The sequence below is a fragment of the Podarcis raffonei genome, chromosome 4 (genome assembly GCF_027172205.1).
Source record: "Podarcis raffonei isolate rPodRaf1 chromosome 4, rPodRaf1.pri, whole genome shotgun sequence".
In the NCBI taxonomy this organism is placed as follows: Eukaryota; Metazoa; Chordata; class Lepidosauria; order Squamata; family Lacertidae; genus Podarcis; species Podarcis raffonei.
In genome coordinates this window covers 35,762,955-35,782,701 of record NC_070605.1, presented here as the reverse complement: position 1 = coordinate 35,782,701, position 19,747 = coordinate 35,762,955, and the positions used below count along the sequence as shown (strand labels likewise).

Sequence of the window (19,747 nt, the reverse complement as noted above, 5' to 3'; positions counted from 1 at the left end):
GATTTTCAATATCTCCATTGTCTGGTCTTTGTGAACAGCTTTCTGTTTTCCTAAAAAGCAAAAAACAAACAAACCCCTGACCATTGCAGTTTCCTGATTGCTCAGAACCTAGCCTCCTGGCACTAATTAATTTTGTACAGACGTGTTGTCCTGAGCAGTTCATGTTGCATGTAAAAGTGCACCTACAAAATTCACACTTTCCAAAACAACACGCAAACTGAAACACAGCCATCTTTCAAAATTTGCACTCCTCCAAATTTTGCAGTGCAGTTCTCCAGCCAAATAACATTTACAAAAATGCACGTACATCAAGCCTGTAATGTATATGCATTTAACTTGCACATTCAGCTTTACATCTCGGGACAAAACCAATGAAAATATTTCAATAAAACAGCAATACCAAAAAAGAGAGAGAGAGAAATATGGTTAATCAACCATGTGAACACTGAGATTAAACCAGAAGGTGTTTGGATAGGCAAACTAGTAGAGGATTCTTCTAATTCAGAGGACAATGTGAAATCAAGGCCTATAACTGTGTGCATGGCAAAGAAGAGAGGTAAAATTTCATAGGTACAGGCACAGCATTAAAGGAATAGTAGGTCAAGGATTCTGCATGGAAGCAGGAGCAATAGCTGGTAGCACTGGAAACTGGGTTAGGTGTGACGGAGATTCTGGAAGAAAGAATAGACACCATTTCTGAGCTGCCTTAGTCAACATTGTTATTTTGATTTCCTTGATGCCAAAAATGTGTCTAAGGACCTCAGAAGGCATGGTCTAAATTTTCTTTTGGCTTTGTGGTAAAATACAGATACAGAGCCTGAGAGTGACCACAGACTGTATTTGATAATTGCAGCCTGCTCGTTCTAATGGGTCATTATCCTTTAATTCAATTTTATATGCTGAAATTTGTTTTCATAGTGAATTACATCTGAATGAAAAGTTAAAACATCCCAATGGTTTGGGTGGAGAGTTGTTTTTTGTCAGTAGGCAATGTTTGTAGCTTGATACAAGAAAATTGGTTCCCTTTCCACATCAGCTAGTATGCTGATGAAGTCCTGGGCATGAATTAGTTGAGATTCCTGCATAGCAGCGGGCTGGACTAAATGACATTAGGGATTCCTTCCAGCTCTACAGTTCTATTACCTCCATGTGGTAGATTGCCCTTAAATACTCACCAGTTATTAGTGGTGGTTGTTTTCCCTTTTTACCTCTGACTTCATAAATGAGAGTTATTTATAGGATATCTTCTCCTGTCTTGAACATTATTTATTCCATTAATACCGTACTTCCCTACACTTGTCCTCAGAGTGAACCTCTTCTTGGCTTTGTGGTACAAAGGGCTTTTTTGTTGTCCTCTGATTTTTGTGGGTGGTTTTAAAGCCTAAGGCTTGCGGTGTTGATTGTAATAAGGCCAGCCAACCGCTACAAAAACATCTGCATGAAACGAAAAGGAGGAGTAACTTTTCCACATGGAAAGTATGCAAAACCATATATAGCATAAATGTTTTTAACAACTAAATACTAGGAAATGATAGGAGAAAAATGGTTGGCTGCATTTGTGGTGAAAAATGTATTGATACATGGTAGGAGGCCTGCCCCATGGGAAAGTGAAGGACTTGAAAAAAGGAAAACACAATGCATTTTCATTCAAAAAATGCTGAATTGCTTCTTCAGAGTTGAAATGTGACACAGCAGTGTAAGATAGTGTGAGATGCAATTAGTGCCTTTTATTGCTTTAATGTTAGGTGTATCAATAACCACATCACTGACTCAGTCACCATAAGACTATGGAAGTGTGTATCATAAGCAAACACAACCATTGGGGGGGGTAATCTTGGGGGGAAGCACTTGGTTAGATTTTTTGGTTGTTGCTGTTTTAATCCTGTAAAAGGCATTGGGCCACAACATTGGGTGTCCAGTCCTTCCCCATATAGGCACAGTGCACCTAGATGAAAGGTCCCCCTTAGGGCTCAGTTCAGGTATTTATGTTCCCCTGTTCTCAGCACAGAATAGCCTGGAGAACAGGTAGTCTGTGCAAACCTGCTGCACCCCATCCAGCTCTTCCCCACCATTCCAGATTGTGCATAATTCAAATGCTAGATGGGGCTAAGAGAGGATGGGAGCAGACATGCACACGCCACACAAACACATACCCTAGAAGCACATTGTGGCTGGAATCCAAAGCCCTGCACAATGAGTTCCATGTCCGCATGGAAGCTTCGAACTTGTTTTTCTAGTACAGCAATTCCCCCTGCCAAATGGCAATCTGGTTTTTGAAAGTGAAGGAGCTGCTATTCCCTACAGAGATCTGCTATTCGTTTTTTTAAAAAGGTTAAAATTTCCACTGGGCACCTCAAACCCCTTTGGCATGCCTAACAGAGTTCTTTGGATCCCACCCTGTATGTTTACTTGCTAGTTGAATAGTGCAAAATGTAATTCTAATATGTAGCTCATGTATAGAATATTCTATCCAAAGGTGAAACTCACCTGTCCCTTTGCATCACTTGCTAGTAGGCAATAGGGCACTATGTAGGTTTGTACAGATGATTTTTCTATTTTACTGTAGTTGACAGATAGGGTCTAGGGACTTCTGTAACTCCTACTTAGTGCCTTCTCCTACCTGCCATTTGCAGGGCAACATAGCACAGGTACCATGTAAATTGATTTCCACAAGGGAAAGCAAAGTGGATCTGATGTTGTTCTCCTGAAATTAATATGTATTTTAAATATAAATATTCAGCAAAAGATACTGACCTCAACATGTTTGTGAAACCTTTAGAATATCCTATGTGTCCACGTTTGAAGAAGAAAAATATTGGATTCCCCTTTTCTGTTTGCGAGAGATGAGTGTAGTTTTTCAAAAGAAAAGGTATTCTCCTTTGAGAGCCAGTGTGGTGTAGTGGTTAAGAGAGGTAGATTCATAATCTGGGGAACCAGGTTCGCGTCTCCGCTCCTCCACATGCAGCTGCTGGGCAACCTTGGGCTAGTCACACTTCTCTGAAGTCTCTCAGCCCCACTCTCCTCACAGAGTGTTTGTTGTGGGGGAGGAAGGGAAAGGAGAATGTTAGCTGCTTTGAGACTCCTTCGGGTAGTGATAAAGCAGGATATCAAATCCAAACTCTTCTTCCCCTTAGTTTAAGATCCTCAAAGACATCTGCATTAAGATATTGTCATTTTTGAATGCTTTTAAACTTTATTAGTTAAAAATCAACCAAATCAAAAGCTTTTTCCCAAAAAATACTCTTATTATTGATACTAGTTATATACAAGCAAAGCTACCTCAGAAAATAAAAATTAGATTTAAAAGAAATCATAATTACAACTGCTATCAATTTATTATTTTTAGTTTTCAGCAAAACACAACCTGATCTTTCAAGCCCCAGAAGATCTGATGAGATTGACAAATCAGACTCCGAACCAGGTATACCATTGCATCCTATCCATGGAATTAAGACTGCAGTCTTCAGACTGCTGTACTTCAGAATAGTTTCACTGAAATCAGTAAAACTGTTCTTAAATGAGAAGCTGGGGGATGTGTCCTTAGGCGCCAGCTCTCAATACTTCTTCTATGTCATTAGAATTTCTGTTTGCAGAATCTTCTGAGGAATGACTCTATCTGAAACTGAATTTAGAAAGCAAAATCTACAGACTACAATTCCAGATAATGCCATCCTCACAGTCTGGCAAATTACACCTGCACATAGCGGGTTGCATCCCCCTGACCAGGTGTCCTCTCCCACAATCTGCTGGGTTCAAGAGTGTATCTGAAATGGGTAACCAGGACAGATTAAGGATTCTGTTTGTGTACCACCCACCCCACTGATCAATAGTCTCCCTTCCTGAGCTAGCTGGCGTGCTTTCAGGGTTGGTGTTAGAGTCCCCCTGGCTGGTTGTGCTGGATGACTTTAATATTCACACTGAGGTTCCCCTCAAGAATGCCTCAGGATTTCATGTCCTCCATGACAAGCATGGGTCTGTCCTAAGTAATTTCTGGCCCTACCCATGCTGCAGAGAACACTCTGGACTGGTTTTCTGTGTTTGATTGTATGATGGTGATCTTAGAGTGGAGGGCTCTATAGTTCTGTTGCCATGGTCAAACCACTGCCTTGTGGGGTTTAGAACTCAAAGCCTCTGCAGGGGTGGGGGACTGATTAAGATGGTCAACCTCAGCAGGCTGATGGATCCAGATGGTTTCCTCGTGGCTTTGGGGGAGTTTCCTGTTGTTCTCCCTTAAACACCTTCTGTTTTTCCCAGTGTGTAAATTCCTGTAAATTCCTGTAAATATGCTGTAAATTCCTAGAGGTTCAAGGCCTGCCTGTTTTAGGCTATATTTAAGGCCCCCTATATGATGTGGATAATAATAGTGCAGTTGTACCTCAGCTCCTGAACGCCTTGCAAGTCGAATGTTCCAGCTCCTGAAGGATCAAAACCCGGAAGTGAGTGTTCCGGTTTTCTAACGTTCTTTCGGAAGCCAAACATCTGACAGGGCTTCTGATTGGCTGCAGGAGCTTCCTGCCACCAATCAGAAGCTGCACTTTCGAAGTCGAACATTTTGGAAGTCAAACGGACTTCCGGAAGGGATTCTGTTCAACTTCTGTGGTATGACTGTATTAAAAATATAGTTATATTTATTTATATCTCATCTTTTTCCCAGTGAGACTCAAGGCAGCTTATCCAGATAAAATAGAACAAGCTATAAACATAGGAAAGAAAACAGAAAATAAATAGTCTTAGAGTTAAGTCTTATGTCTTAAGTCTCTTCTGCTGGAACCAGTGTGGCCAAATGCAAAAGAGAGCAGGGTTTCTGTTCCTGTAATGTCAAGTAGAAGAGGGGATTTCTGCTAATATAGGTGACCACCTTAGTTGACCGAAATGGGACTTCAAAGTGCCCCATATGTTCTCACTGCTAGGTTAAGGCTACACAGTTACCTGGAAGCAAGTCACGCAATTTGAGATTTTCTGAGTTTACGTGTTTACATTGCACAGTAACTTTTAGTAGACTATGTTGCTTATTACAGTGTTGCTGCTTGTGGTATTCCACTTTGCTTGGATAATGTCACTTCAGTTGAGTCGTTAATAAAACCTTAAGTTTTTCTGTGTGGCACTGATTCAGATACCAAGATATAATCCAAAACAATTACAGTATGGGTGGGCGGGCAGGCAGGAACTAAACAGATGACCACTCAGCATTTGTTCAAATCCACATACACTACGAAGAAGGAAATCTTTCATACAGTGTGATTTAAACAGATGACTTCATCTGTAACACCTACTAAACTGGTAAACTAAAAACAATGGCCAATAGTCAAGGAAACCCTTCAGGTTTTTCCTACAGAAAAATAGCTTTCCTCCTGCAGAAACTTTTCCCCCCACCAAGCTGGCTTTTCTTCTTATACTTGTCAACATTTCTTCCAGCAGTAACAAATGAACCCACCCTGGAATCTTTCACACCAAAAACATCCAAGCCTCTTGACTGGCCAAAGACACCACAGGGTAATGCTCTTTTTCAACGTGAATGGTCATACTGTGTGTCATGTTTCATCAGAAACATTTTCATTCCACGTGAATCCATTTCTTTCAGAATAAAATAACCACCATCCTTTCCATACTCACCTTTTATCACACTTCTAGCTTCTACAAAGTCTCCAAACCTTTGTAGAAACATGGTTCATACTTTTATTTTTAATTTCAGTTACGAAAGCTGCATGGGCTTCCTATCATTTCTTTTTATTATTATTATTATCCATCTCTTTGCACAACTGTCTTTGAGGGAGATTGTCACTTGTCACTGGAGCACTGAGTTATGCTTAAGATCAGTGCAATGTGGTCTACAACTCCATCACTTTCATCAGCCTTGCCGGTCCATTCCATTCTGTTCATCATTGCAAGAGTGTTGCATGAACGGTTTGTTTAAATTTTGAAGGATTTTAAATGTAATCATGATGCTCTTTTCAGCTTCATCTGAAACACCATTTATTCCTTTTAAATGGAAGACTTCTGCCACTCCAGAAGGATGGCATGTGAGCTCCGGTAATTAAATACTCACTTTATGTATACACTACAGATGGCATTTTTAAAACTCTTCTCTGTTCAACTGTGTAATAGCTACTAGAGCATCAATCCTATCCCTACTTACAGTACCTGGCAGTAAGCCTCATTGAATTCAGTAGGAGTAACTTCTGCATAGACATGGTTAGGATTGCATGCTAAATTACTATCAGTTACTACTTTTCTGGGATAAATCTGAGTACTGTGATAAATTTTGATTCACACCAAAAAACATTTCTTCTGTTTATTTTTTTCTCAAGAGCTATTGAACCTGGGTTTGGTAATGAAATGCAGATTGTTCACAAATCTATATTACAATCAAAGAAATTTGCACTTTTCTTTTAGATACATTGATTATGAACATGAAATCAATGTATGCAACTATTGATGATTAATTTGAAATTTATTTCTAGCTTTTTCTGCTTTCCAGATCTCATGCATTAAGAGTTTATTTTCCATTGAATAGTCCATGTTGTATTACTGAGGCTTATACAATCAAGCTCAGAAGAGTTTGTGGGTGTGCCCTCTTCCCTTTTGCCATCTTTCTGTTGAAATAGGGGCTGTTACTGCCAGTTTTGTACATGAGTCGTTACTAAATGTGTTTAGTGTATTTGGTGATAACTGACCTTCTGTTTTGAATTTGATAGGTTCCCACCCCAACCCAATCTTTCTATTTTCACATTAAAAAAATTTGTTTTATCAATGAATAGGAAATATTTCACTTCAAGATTGGTAACTTTTAGTTATATTTGTCTTTTTCTGTTCAGTTTGAATTCTCTTCTTTTTCTAGCCACTAATCAACCACCTTTGAAGCAGAATACACCTAAAACTTCTAGAATTACTGAACAATTAAAAGCTGCTCCAGGTAACATTCATTTCCTGGAAAAGTTGTATAACTTGCATTAAAATTCAGTCCCTGAAGAGCCCTGAAAATATTTTTTATTGCCATTTTTCACCACTGCAAATAATAAAAACAGAGTGTACTTTCAAGTGTAGTATTTGGCTTACAGCTACAGCATTAATTCTTGAAATCTGAAAACATTATTGCTCTTAATTGAAATTGCTCGTTGAACTGATGCCCATTGAAATATCTGCCCTTTGATCAATTTAACAATGAGCATTTGTGAAACAGTGTGGGCAAATGTGCTTGCTGTTGTTATTTGAAGATTTGGCTCATAGAAATTATAGAAGCAGCCATTTCCTGTTTTCAGCAAAAGTGTGACAACTATTTTAAAAGGCCAGTGGCAAATTGAGCAAATTGCTTTTCTGAAGGAAAGTAATGCTTATCCACATAAAAAGAAAACATTTATTTTAAAAAATATTTATAGTACTTGAATTTGGATGATTTTTAGATAGCTTTCCTTGTGGGCAAAGCGGTTTTGAGGTCACAGCTGCAGAGATACAGTGGGGGAGCCATACCAATTCTCCCCCTGGTGTATCAGCACATGTCCCATTGTTCCACTTCCTTGCCCCTCCGAGTAAGCAGCAGCTATGCTGTTGTTAGGAGGCTACTGCTGCAGCTACACCCCTCCCCCCAGAAGCTGCTTCTGTCCATGGTTTGGAACAAACTACAGTTTCCCTTTGTGTCAGGGAACTTGGTTTACCTAAACCATAGCTAGTTAATACAAGGTTCAAATTGTGGTTTTGAACTACACTTTGAAGAACTTCCTATACAAAATCTGAAACCACTATTTGCTCCAAACCACAAAAAGAAGCTTTAAATTTTCTTCCTCCTGTAGCATGTTCACTTCACACACACAAAATAATAATTTATTGTTATATCTGTACAGTGGCATCTCAGTTTACAAACTTAATCCCTTCCGGAAGTCCGTTCTTAAACCAAAACCGTTCTTAAACTGAAGCGCACTTTCCCTAATGAGGCCTCTTGCTGCCGGTGCCCTTCCACCGTTCAGATTCTGTTCTTACACCGAGGTAAAGTTCTCAAACAAAGACACTATTTCTGGTTTCGCGGAGTTCGTAAACCGAATAGTTCACAAACAGGACTGTTCTTAAACTGAGGTACCACTGTATTTGACCTAGCATTCTAAATTTGTTATCCAGAAGTATATGGAAAAGTCCTTCTTTTACCTATGATTATGAATTGGCATGTAGCATTCTATAATTTTTATACCGGCTTTACTAATTTTCTCCACGCGTATTTCTTGTGAGAGCTACCACAAGCCTTGTCAATTATGCATTACATAATCAGCATAATCAACCATTACATGAGTAATGAAAATATTATTTAACAGTATATGTAAGTGATGGCACTTGAGAGAGTCCAAAGTACTTCACATACGTTATATTTGTAATCCTTAAAACAACTTGGTAAGGTAGGCTAATATTGTTATTCCTATAGATAGATCACCTGGGCATGAGGGAGAATGGCTTTCTTAAAGTCATCTGGTGAGTTACTGGAAAAGAATAGACAAATATGATTTTGCTGTTGTTTGAGGCTTTAAGAGGTATATTTTTTGCAACAAATTTACAATTTTTAAACATCCTGTTTCACCTTCACTTTAGTTTATTTGATTCTAATTTCCTAGGAAGAAAATTAAAAAAGACAGTAAGAAGCAAAAATCTATAATACAACCTGTGTCTTTCAGCTCTGCCGGAAACAGAATTGGTTCCTTCTACACCTAAACCTTCTGCCCATCCCAAAATACCAGAATCTAAACATGGTAATAACAATTCATGCCATGGATTGTAATTATTGATGTTGTTTGAATTCAAAGTTAGCCTGTTTGAAAAAAGCTATGTTGTTGGTTTGAGGAAATACAAAACCCTTTTGGGTCAACTTTGTGTAGGCTTCAGTCTTTGCGCGCTACCTCATATATTCATATTCATAAAATCTTTCGGTGAAAACAGTTATAATAAGAAAACCATGCAGGAATCAGAAAGAACCCTATTTTTATATTAATTGCAAGTAATCATATACTGATTCTGGGAAATGGAAAATAGATCTAACTTTAAACATCTTTTATGAAGAACTGTCTAATTTCCGCATGATTTATTGCTCTCTCTCTTTTCTTTTTTCATCAGCAGAAAAAGAACCTCAATGGGAAGCCACTACACTTAAAATTTATAAAACCCCTGAATTGCCAAGAACAACACAGGGTAATAATTAATTAGGTTTACATGAAGTGACAGATAAATAATTGTAATAGTTAAATAACTCTGTATATGCCTCCATTTATTCTATAGATGGTTGGTCTATTAAATAGGGGCCACATGAAATGGACTGCAAATAGACTGTTGAAAGCTACAGAACAGAGTCAGTTCTTTCCTTTCCCCTTCCTCTCCTATGCCACTCATCTGCCTAGTTAGAACATTAGAGGGAAAATGTACTATGGACTTTTTCAGCCCACCCCCTGGACTGGAAGTCAGACTTTTCATAGCTCACAAGCAGGGCGACAAAGTCAGGGATGCTTCAGTTTAGTCCTAACAATTCTAGGTAAAGGTAAAGGGACCCCTGACCATTAGGTCCAGTCGTGACCGACTCTGGGGTTGCGGCGCTCATCTCGCTTTATTGGCTGAGGGAACCGGCGTACAGCTTCTGGGTCATGTGGCCAGCATGACTAAAATACTTCTGGCGAACCAGAGCAGCGCACGGAAACGCTGTTTACCTTCCCGCCGGAGTGGTACCTATTTATCTACTTGCACTTTGACATGCTTTCAAACTGTTAGGTTGGCAGGATCAGGGACTGAGCAACAGGAGCTCACCCCATCGCGGGGATTCGAACCGCTGACCTTCTGATCGTCAAGTCCTAGGCTCTGTGGTTTAAACCACAGCGCCACCCGTGTCCCCTCCTAACAATTCTACATGAGTGCAAAAAATATGGTGAAGCAGACTTTTGTATATGCATCCCCTGTAGGATCTGGCAGGTGCAAATGTACACAGGTACTTCCCAGTGTTGGTTCTCTGCATGCATTCAGTATTTGGGAGTCTGTCAGGGTGCCAAAACACTGGAGTGGGACCTTTGAACGCAGCACAAAACACAATATTGGTGCTTCAGTTTTTTATGATGCTTACTATCTCTGGGGTCTGAGAAAAAGCAAAACAATATCCCCAACCCCACAATCATAGAGGAGGAGTGGGGAAGGCAAGGTTAGCATTCAGGAACTTATCTTTGAAAAACAGGTGATCTGTGCTGTTGGTTGGACAGGAAACTGCTGAAAGAAAAATGCATAGCGGTTTGCAGGCATCCCAGGGAAATAAGTTATTTTCTTCATATATTGATCAAGTTCCAAAAAACGGTGAGACTAGTTCTGTGAGCCCAAGGGGCCATGCCTATAACCCTGTGCAGACTGACCAGTCTGACTTGCTAAGATTTGCTTCAAAATATGCACAGAATAATTTTTTTAACTCAAGTAGCAGCCCCTCCATGACCTTTGGCAAACTACTTTTGAGTCTCCCAGACTAGTTTGTAATACGGCTTTATTTTTAAGGGGGAAGGATCGAAAAGAAAATAATCACACAGGGATAGCGTAAGCCTGTTGTATATGCCATGCAGTTCTTGGTATCTCAGTAACTGTTTGTTTGGGATACTCCTATGTAGTTTTGGACTTAGGTGAGCACACAACACTGGTCATGAAGGACTCCCCCTCATTTTAAGCTCTCGGTGCTATCTGTGCTGCTTTCTTAGGGCACATACAAATGACCTTTTCGTTTTTATTCCTTTCAGCTCCCAGTAAAACAAAAATCCCAGTTTCCAAGCCCCAAATCCCTCCCCATCTGGAAGAGCCAAAGATTGTACCGGGTAATTGCTATGTACTTTCCTATAACTATTTTATTCCACAGCATGGATCAAGCTTTCTTCTGACAGACTTGGACATGCAGTTCACAAAAACAGAACGTGTGTTGTTCGTGTGCATTCATTCTTATATAATCTTAGAACTTGTAATGCAATATAATTCCATTCGTAATCGCAAGTAACAGTCTGAGATTAAAAACAGCTTCTAAACACCAAATTAGATTTTGCTGTCATGTCAAAGCTTATAGTTCTGTTGTTTTGTAAGTTAAAATATTGTAATGGGGTGAATTAAGTTGCCATTACCTAATTTGTTTGAAATCTGGCTCAGGTTTGACAATTAAGTTAATGTTGGTTGATTTGCTAGCTCAGTCAGTACTAGCAATAAATAATGATAGGGATGAAATTCTGAAAGAGGTTTCAAGAAAAATACCAGCGAAAACTCAATGAAAGAATATTTTGACTGGAAATAAGTGCTATGTTGCTTCTATTCCATACAAAGCAGTATGGTACTATGGGTGCTGGGGCTCACCTGACCTCCCAGCAGCTGAGTTACAGCTATTTATTGTAAGGTGAGGCAGCAGGGAGATTTGTGTGGTGCAAATGTACCACCAGGATAGCTGTATTGGCTGTGCCAGTTCATTTGCCCAGCACTGATCTCCCTGCCTCCTCGTCCCTCTCCTTCCTGATAAGCAGCAGTGACTCAGCACTCAGGAGTTCAAGTAAGCACCACTGGCCCCTACTTATGTGGATATTTCAGACCCAAGCAAATCTTTTTATTTTTATTTTTCATGCTACCTCTGTTCATGAGAATTTCTGCAGAACTAAACAGATTTATGTGATATATGCTAACATTTTGATATTTTTCATATTACAGCTTTGAGAAACCACAACTAAACCATTCAATCTTAATATGTTCCTCAAAATCTGGCACTTTAATTTGCAACAACCAATTTCTTCAACCTGTGATGACCAGATCCAGTCCAGCCAAGCTGCTTGGGTGCAATTTCCCATTTAGCTATGACTTAATCATCCCCTCACAGTACTTTGACCAGAAAAGCCCATACATCCCCCCCCCCCCAAAAAAATATAGGTATGTCTCCAGTGTGAAAGCAGGGACTCCAAAAGCCTTTACTAGGCTTGAAGTAAAACACATAGTATAGGAAGGTGCCATGTGCAGCCCAAGGATAAACACACACAGGCACATATAGTTGGAAATATATTTTCCCGTCATATATACTATCAACTTTCAGTCAATAAGAAGTACAGCTGTGCTCTGTGCAACATGTGGTCTTCTCCATCCATGTATAAAGATTAATCCAGAGATTTAAATGAGAGACAACAGATGTGCCTTTCACAATGTAAACTGAAATTTCCATATTGTTTATTTTCTTCATGCTTTTGTAGAGTTGAAGGAAAGTCATAGAATTTCACCAAGATTGAAAGGGGGAACTGGCCATTAAAATGATGAGATGCTTTCCACTTGGATAAGTACCATGCATCTATTTTTAGTTATGAGTCAGAAGTAGAACGGGGTTTGTGTTACTTGATCTATACCCTAAAGCTTGCCCTGTCTACTACAGGTCAGCTACTCTCCGGTGTACTCAGCTAAACATACAAATCTGAAATATTAGCTCAGGGGAGTCAAAAGCAGTAGGACTTCCTGTTGGTGACACAATTCCCTTGTGTACTGTTTGCCTTAGCACCAGAGAGGCTTAAATGTGCCAGGTTGACAGTGTGTGTGTCTTGGAATGGATGTTGACGACTGATGTATTATTTTTCACTTTCTTAGGATGGATAATATATGCTGTATGCTAAATATAACACGTTCATATTTCTATTAAATTAGCTTCAACATTCCTTTCCCTCTTGTTAAGCAGCAACCTGCAGAGTTGGGCATTGTCTTTCCCTTTTAAAAACTTATGGAAGTAATGAAACATTTTGGTTTCATGGATTTGTAGACTTTTGCTCTTATCCTTAAGATATTCCACTGGAAGAAGCCTCATTTTCTCCACTTGTACTGGTACTGGATCAGGCTGTATTATTCCAACTTTAAAAGAGTACTACCTTCTGCTTTTCATTGTGCTTGAATAACTCAGCCACATGATCTTCTGAATGCTCTGAAGCAGGGGTGAGATATCTGGCCTCCATATGTCATTGGAATATCATCAACTCAAGCCAACATGTCCAATGGTCAATCCAACAATGTCTGGAGGGAGGACTAAAATTTTCCTGCTCTGTTTTAGAGAACTATAGGTGCCACTTCAGATGTTTTGAATTAGTAAAATGACAGCAAATATGAATCTGCTTCCATCTTCTAATAACTCGCTTTGGAGGAGGACTTGATGTTTTGTATAATATCATATTTGCCTTTAAATTATCAGACTAAACTATTTTATCTGCACGATAACCTTGAGTGAAATAGGCTGAAATACGGATTTGTCAAAGACCACTAAGTTAACATTAGAGCTGAGCAAGGATTCAATCCCACAAGGAGATAAGAAGAGCCCTACTAGATTAGACTGAAGTCTACCTAGTTCAACATCCTGTTTCCCACAGTAGTCAGCCAGATGCTCAAGGGAAGCCCACTGGCAGGATGTGAACCCAGTAAATAGCCTATTGCTGCTGAGTATCCAGCAACTGATACTCAGAGACTTGCTACCTCTGAACCTGGATGATAGTAAATATAGCCCTGCCCTCCATGCATTTTCTAATCAAGGTTTCCCAAATTAAATCCAACAGTGATACTACACTGCTTGATTATATTTATGATTAGGTAGACAGTCCAAAAATGCAGTTAAAACAGAGCATGCTGCACATTATTTGAATACACATTCTAAAATCCTGAACTCTCGGATTTTCCTTTCTTAAGAGACTACCCTTTACTCCAACAGTTACCAGCAAATTGATTCCAGTTCCCACCACAACTAAGATTTCTCACACTGTCGGACATCCAGGGGCAACAATGGGTAATATATTTTACTTCAGCTAATTGTCACTATCCAGCTGGTTCTTTTAATTTCTTCTCGTTACTACAAGGAACCTTTCATTTACTACAAGTGCATTTTCTACCACAATTTCATCTTTAGAATTTTGCTAGCCTTTCAAATTTTAGGGTTAGTCTACTATAACATCCACCTTAGACATTGCTGCTGCTGCTGTTTTAGGAGAGTAGTTCCCATGTACAGTATGTGAAATATACCCTATCCTACTAGCCCCATACTTTCTGCAAAAATCTTCAAGAACCTTTTCTTGCATGGGTGAAACTCTTGACCACTAACACATGAGAAACCAAGTCTATGACATGGATGCTACAGTTGCCACATATTGCAGACATTTGTGGCATACCAAGACTGGAGCAACAGGGACCATGAGCATGACTTTGACAGAGTCAGGTCTATACGTCTGCCTGTCTCTTCTGCAAAGCTGCCAACTCCTCAGGTCACTAGACTGCTGACAAAAAAAAACCCTCACCAAAACCCAGTGCCTCCTATATGATGTACCATAGTGCTATCAGTATCTCAGACTTGAGACAGAATCTATTGCAACACTTTGCCTTCCCTCAAAACAAGAACACATTTTTTTTTGGCCGACTTTGCACTAAAGCATGTCGTAGGAACTCCTGCTGAGTATAGAATAATTCAAATCAATGCACTGGAGTGGAATGTCATATCCTATTAAGCAAAGCTTGACAGTTTAACTTGGTTTCACTGCTAGGAATTACCGTAGACACATCTAGTTAGCATCTGAATCCCACAGCCCCAGTCTTCCTCCCAACTGCCAAATCCTCCAGCCTGTCAGCTTTTATCATACTTCCATATTCATTGCCAGCAAAAGTATTTGGTAACCCAGCTGCGAAAATTTGTAAACGCTATACATTAAATTAATTTTAATCTCAAAATAAATAGCGCAAGTACACTCAGTCTGATTGCCCTTTTGTTTTACCATTAAATCCCATAAGGAATCTTCTAGGAATATTTTTGTTTAAAATGTTTAACTGACACAAAACCGTCATATAAAACCCTCCAGAATCAAATAAACTTTCATAATTAGGTTTGAATGTTGATGGTTTGAATCAACTGGTTATTCAAACCAGACTGGCTCAGAAATTTCTGTGGAATCGTGGTTAAATAGATGATGCGCCTGAGAAGGTACAAGCAGACTCTGTAATATATTGAGTTCCGATGCTTTAAAATAAGTCATACCAGATAATCAAGGGGAGTAGTTCCTCTGAATGGTGGAGTCCTGCTCAGGGAAAGGAGCTTGTAAAAGGGACCATTTTGCTGTGGCTCAGCAAAAAATTAAAGCTGAAACAATGCATCTTAAAAAAAGGTGTTTGTATGTTGAGTATAACAGGACAGACTTCATATAGAAAAACGTCTCCTTTTGAGCATGAACAGTAGGAGTGCTTCCATCCTTGTGGAGTACACTTGAGAGTTCTGGAGAGATGAAAGGTAGGAGATATTGAATGTTGGCTCAGTGCATCACACGAACATGTTGAGTAAGAGAGTAAGCCCCACTGAAGGCAGCAAACTTACTTCTGAGTAAACATGCAAAGGAATGCACCATCAGTCTTTAAGATAAATGTCATCTGAATCATATGATACATCCTTTGAGTTGGCATGCGCTTGAATTATTTACCGATGTTTTTTCCCCAGCTGTAACTGAAGCAGATCAGTTTCCTTTTAAACCATCCACAGCACCAGAACCCTCATTTACTAAATCTGGTAATTATGTGTTTTTACAAACGGTCTTAATGAAACCTTCTGTGATGCCATTGCTGGTAGAGATTTTGTTGGTGGTGCATCAGCTACTCATGTTGGCGTTCCTTGTTCAAGCATAGTCCCTGAATAGGGCTCTGGTGGTATGACTGCAAATATACTGCAGGTGCCATCTTGATTGGTCACTAGACTGTTTCCTGTCTAGACTCCCAGCAATCTAGATCTCAGCATTTTGGCACTTTGGATTGTTAGATTGTGAGCAATTGATCCTGCCTGCTAGGCTGACGGTCTGAAACAATCACAAACATGGCCTCTGGTTAACAGTTTGACTATTCAACTGTTTTAACATTTCCAGATGTACTTGAAGAATGTGAATGGGAGGTCTGATTGAATAACAGAGCAAATCAATTCCAAATAAAAATATAATAGGCAGTAACTGCCTTTCAGAGAGGTACATTTCAAAACAAGGTTGGATAAGGCATTTGATTGTATGTATGTATGTAAAATATCGCTCTAGTCCGCCTTTCCCAGTATCAGAAAAGTATTTTGAAAACCAATACAATAAATAATCCATTAAAATTCTATGACTGCAAAAACAGAATGATAACCGAAATAATAGCAGCAGACACCCATCCAACTATTCCCAGGCCTTCACAAAAAGGGTAGTCCTTCAGAAGCAAGTGAAGCAGGAGTGGTTAACTGTTTTCAGGCTGAAGGGCACTTTGACCCATGGCCAACCTTCCACATCCTGCATGGTAAGGTGGGATTGATGAAGATGGGAAACCACTTTCCCCCCCTTTTTTAAAAAAAGTAAACAAAATGCCACAGAATTATTAGACCCTAACAAAAATCTCTTGGTTGACCATATATGAGCCACAGATTAGCTACCCCTGACCTAAAGATTAAGAGGCAGAAATGTACTTCCAGATTGTGGTTCTTCCGTAATATTTTCTTGCGTGTATGTTTTCCACTGTTAACTCACTTAATTCTAATATTTTGTTTCAAACTCTGACTTTAAAATAGTAGTATAGCCTTATGTTTATAGAGTAGTGCAATAGTTACATTCATTCTGAAAGGTTTTCCTCATTTTAATCACTACCTTTTTTCTGGTGCAGTTTCGGAGCCTATTACATTTAGCAATGAACTTCCAATAGTAGGTAATGGTGTTTTCCTCGTGCACTGACTGGTCTTGTTCACTTTCTTTTCTCAGAAACCATTTGCATTTTCTCCTTCTGAAAGGTCATCTAACACCATCCTTCTCCCCCCCCCCTTAAAATTCACCCTTTCTCTAGGTATGTTGATCACTTAGCACATTTGTAACCATTTTCATTTCCCCCCCACAGTATTACTTTTTCTTTCCTCGCACAGTGATTCTGTCACCTTTTGAAAACAGCTGGAAGTAGCCACATTACACTGCAGTCAAGTCTTTCGTGTGTGATTCGCATTCCTTTTTTAAGCTAGGCTCCAGAAATGGCCATGAATCATATGAATCACTTTAACCAACCTTATACATGTATTATGGCAACTTTCCTTTCAAAAGTCTCTTGTGTTGTCTGCCTTGGTGCACTTCTTTCCCACAGCATGATTTTGTTTCATCACCTTCACCTTCGCATCTGAAAAGCCAGAGCCAAACACATTGGTCTTTAACAGCTCCTAACCAAGTTTTCTCTTTCAGCTCCAGAAGTCAAGCATCGTGTTTCGAGTCCTAAGACAACCATTGGCCCTCATGTGCTGCATACCAAACCTGGTAATTTTCTTCAGTTGTCACATTTAAAATTGTCTGTATATGCATCTCAATAACATTGCATGGGTGTAGTTGCCTTCGGTAATACATGAATACACCCCATTCAGTTTAATGGAAATTATGCAACCGAAACGAAGTGCAGGAGTTCATTCTAAGCCCATAATAGCTGGCATTCAGTGGTGCCCTAGCAAGAGCAGAAGGGGCAGTTTCAGACCCTCTCCTTCACATTGCATCAAACACCAATCCAGAGGGTTGACTGAGGTCTGCAGTTGCTTCTGTGGAAAGAGGAAGTTGGGAATGATGTGTTCTGCAAATGGAACTCTTTTTACAATTCTTTGGATCTAAGACATTGATAATAATAATATATATGTATTGTTTTGGGTTGCTTGAGCATTTTGTTTGGTCTACATTTTTAAGCAAATTAATTTGATCTGCACTTCCAGGACTAATATTATCTTTACACGGAATATAGTTAAATGTTTCATTTTCACACACTTCTCCAAATTTTGCAATAACAGTTCTTTGCTGAAAAAATTACCAAACCGCACATATAAAAGCATGTTTTAAGTTAAAATGCATACAAAGATTGAGGAACAGAACTGATTCATGAATCAGCACGTGCAAAAAATAGAATGATTCCTCCATCCTTAGCATTATTATAAAACCAGGCCTCTTACAAGTATGTTGTCAAGATAGCCTCTTGTTACCCACCCCACAATTGCCATTTCACATCTCCATGCATAATCATCACTGTTGATGCCTGACCACTTTCCTTCCTTTCCTCACTTTGTTCATTAGCATGACATCTGGATTATCCTTTGATTTGATACAATTTTGGAAATAAAATTACTAAGAATACATGCATGGACATTTTAAAGGCACATAGATTAATAAGTATTGATTTATCTTTAGTAAAATTTAATAATTCTTCTGATCTACCAGCAGACATTAGTAATATTGTTTTCAGTGTAAATTAAGATTTTTTTCATATTTTATTTTATACGTTTACTCCTTGTTATGTTTTACTATTTTTGTTTGTCATTGTTCTGATGATTTTGTTCGCCACTTTGGCAAGAAGCATCATTTACTATATATAAAAGTTTTGTTTTGTTTTTGTATAGACATGAAACCTGTTGCACATAGAACTGAGCCACCCAAGTCTGAACTAGGTAATGATGCTTCACTGAAATTTACATTCTTCTGTTTTTTATTTTGATTTTTTTATTGTTGGTGTATGCCGCTCTGAGTACACTATCAACAGAAGATAAAAATATGTAAACATTAAGTCAAATCAAGTGGTATTATAGGAAATGCATTTTCTTTTCTGAAATGCACATGTGTCTTGTTCTTATCTCATATGTGACTCAGACAAGACAAGCCTAATCTCAGATCCACCCCACCCCCCGTTTTGTTTCCAACAGTACCATTTATAACGGACCTGGACTCAATTAACCTCCATATTCATGTTTTCAATGGTCCCAAAGCTACTCCGGGTAATGGATTATTTACTTCCTTGAAAAGTATATTTTATCTGTTTATCCTTCTTACAACTTTATGAAACACTAATTGCACTTTGATTCTTCTGCTTGTCATGACTTCCAAACCATTTCTTTGCTGTTCCATCAAAGAACAACCACCCCCCAAAAAAATCTTCTTCATAAGAAGATTGCCATCAAACACAGCTTCCACACTTCTCTATACTTTTTGGTCAAACTTCATTCTGTTCGATTTGAAGAAGGCACTGTGTACACTTAGTAAGTTCAAATGTTTTGATTTTCATGTCATCCAAGCTCTTCAGTGGTGTAACAACAAGAACAGAAGGTCCAAATTTGAAAGCTGGTAATTTTCTATTGATTTTTTATTAATGGGACGCGAGTGGCACTGTGCGTTAAACCACAGAGCCTAGGACTTGCCAATCAGAAGGTCGGCGGTTCAAATCCCCGCGACGGGGTGAGCTCCCATTGCTTGGTCCCTGCTTCTGCCAGCCTAGCAGTTCGAAAGCACATCAAAGTGCAAGTAGATAAATAGGTACCGCTCCGGCGTTTCCGTGCACTGTTCTGGTTCGCCAGAAGTGGCTTAGTCATGCTGGCCACATGACCTGGAAGCTGTATGCCGGCTCCCTTGGCCAGTAAAGCAAGATGAGTGCCGCAACCCCAGAGTCGGACACGACTGGACCTAATGGTCAGGGGTCCCTTTACCTTTACCTTTAATTTTATTAATGTGTTGCTGTTTCACTTGAATTTATCCAGTTTTTTGAGTGTTTGTTAAGCAGCTCCTTTTGCATTCATTTTGTGTTCATATTCTAATAGTATATATAACTACCAGTACTCTCAGTTTTACTTTTATGTAAGAGTATTTGTAATCTTCCCTTCATCACAATGCAATACCAGGGCAGAGCAGGAAAATAAGAAAATCACATCAATAGCAGTCATCAACAAAAATCCAGAACTCATTCTATAGATAGAAGTGGAACCACTGACTCA

General features: G+C 39.2%; 1 protein-coding gene across 11 annotated transcripts in view; it reads left to right on the top strand.

The window, feature by feature from the left end:
* The window catches only part of ABI3BP (ABI family member 3 binding protein), a 137,362-nt gene that overhangs the window by 65,876 nt on the left and 51,739 nt on the right, over positions 1–19,747 (top strand). For 7 of the 11 annotated variants that reach the window (XM_053386200.1, XM_053386206.1, XM_053386198.1 and 4 more), the window contains exons 16-28: positions 3,347–3,421; positions 5,416–5,493; positions 5,956–6,030; positions 6,839–6,913; positions 8,655–8,729; positions 9,091–9,165; positions 10,734–10,808; positions 13,694–13,768; positions 15,458–15,526; positions 16,636–16,677; positions 17,196–17,267; positions 18,386–18,433; positions 18,686–18,757. In XM_053386200.1, the coding sequence (XP_053242175.1) occupies positions 3,347–3,421; positions 5,416–5,493; positions 5,956–6,030; positions 6,839–6,913; positions 8,655–8,729; positions 9,091–9,165; positions 10,734–10,808; positions 13,694–13,768; positions 15,458–15,526; positions 16,636–16,677; positions 17,196–17,267; positions 18,386–18,433; positions 18,686–18,757 (906 nt within the window). The remainder of the gene's footprint in view (positions 1–3,346; positions 3,422–5,415; positions 5,494–5,955; positions 6,031–6,838; positions 6,914–8,654; positions 8,730–9,090; positions 9,166–10,733; positions 10,809–13,693; positions 13,769–15,457; positions 15,527–16,635; positions 16,678–17,195; positions 17,268–18,385; positions 18,434–18,685; positions 18,758–19,747) is intronic. The other 4 variants (XM_053386199.1, XM_053386202.1, XM_053386205.1 and 1 more) reach the window with 4 other exon arrangements.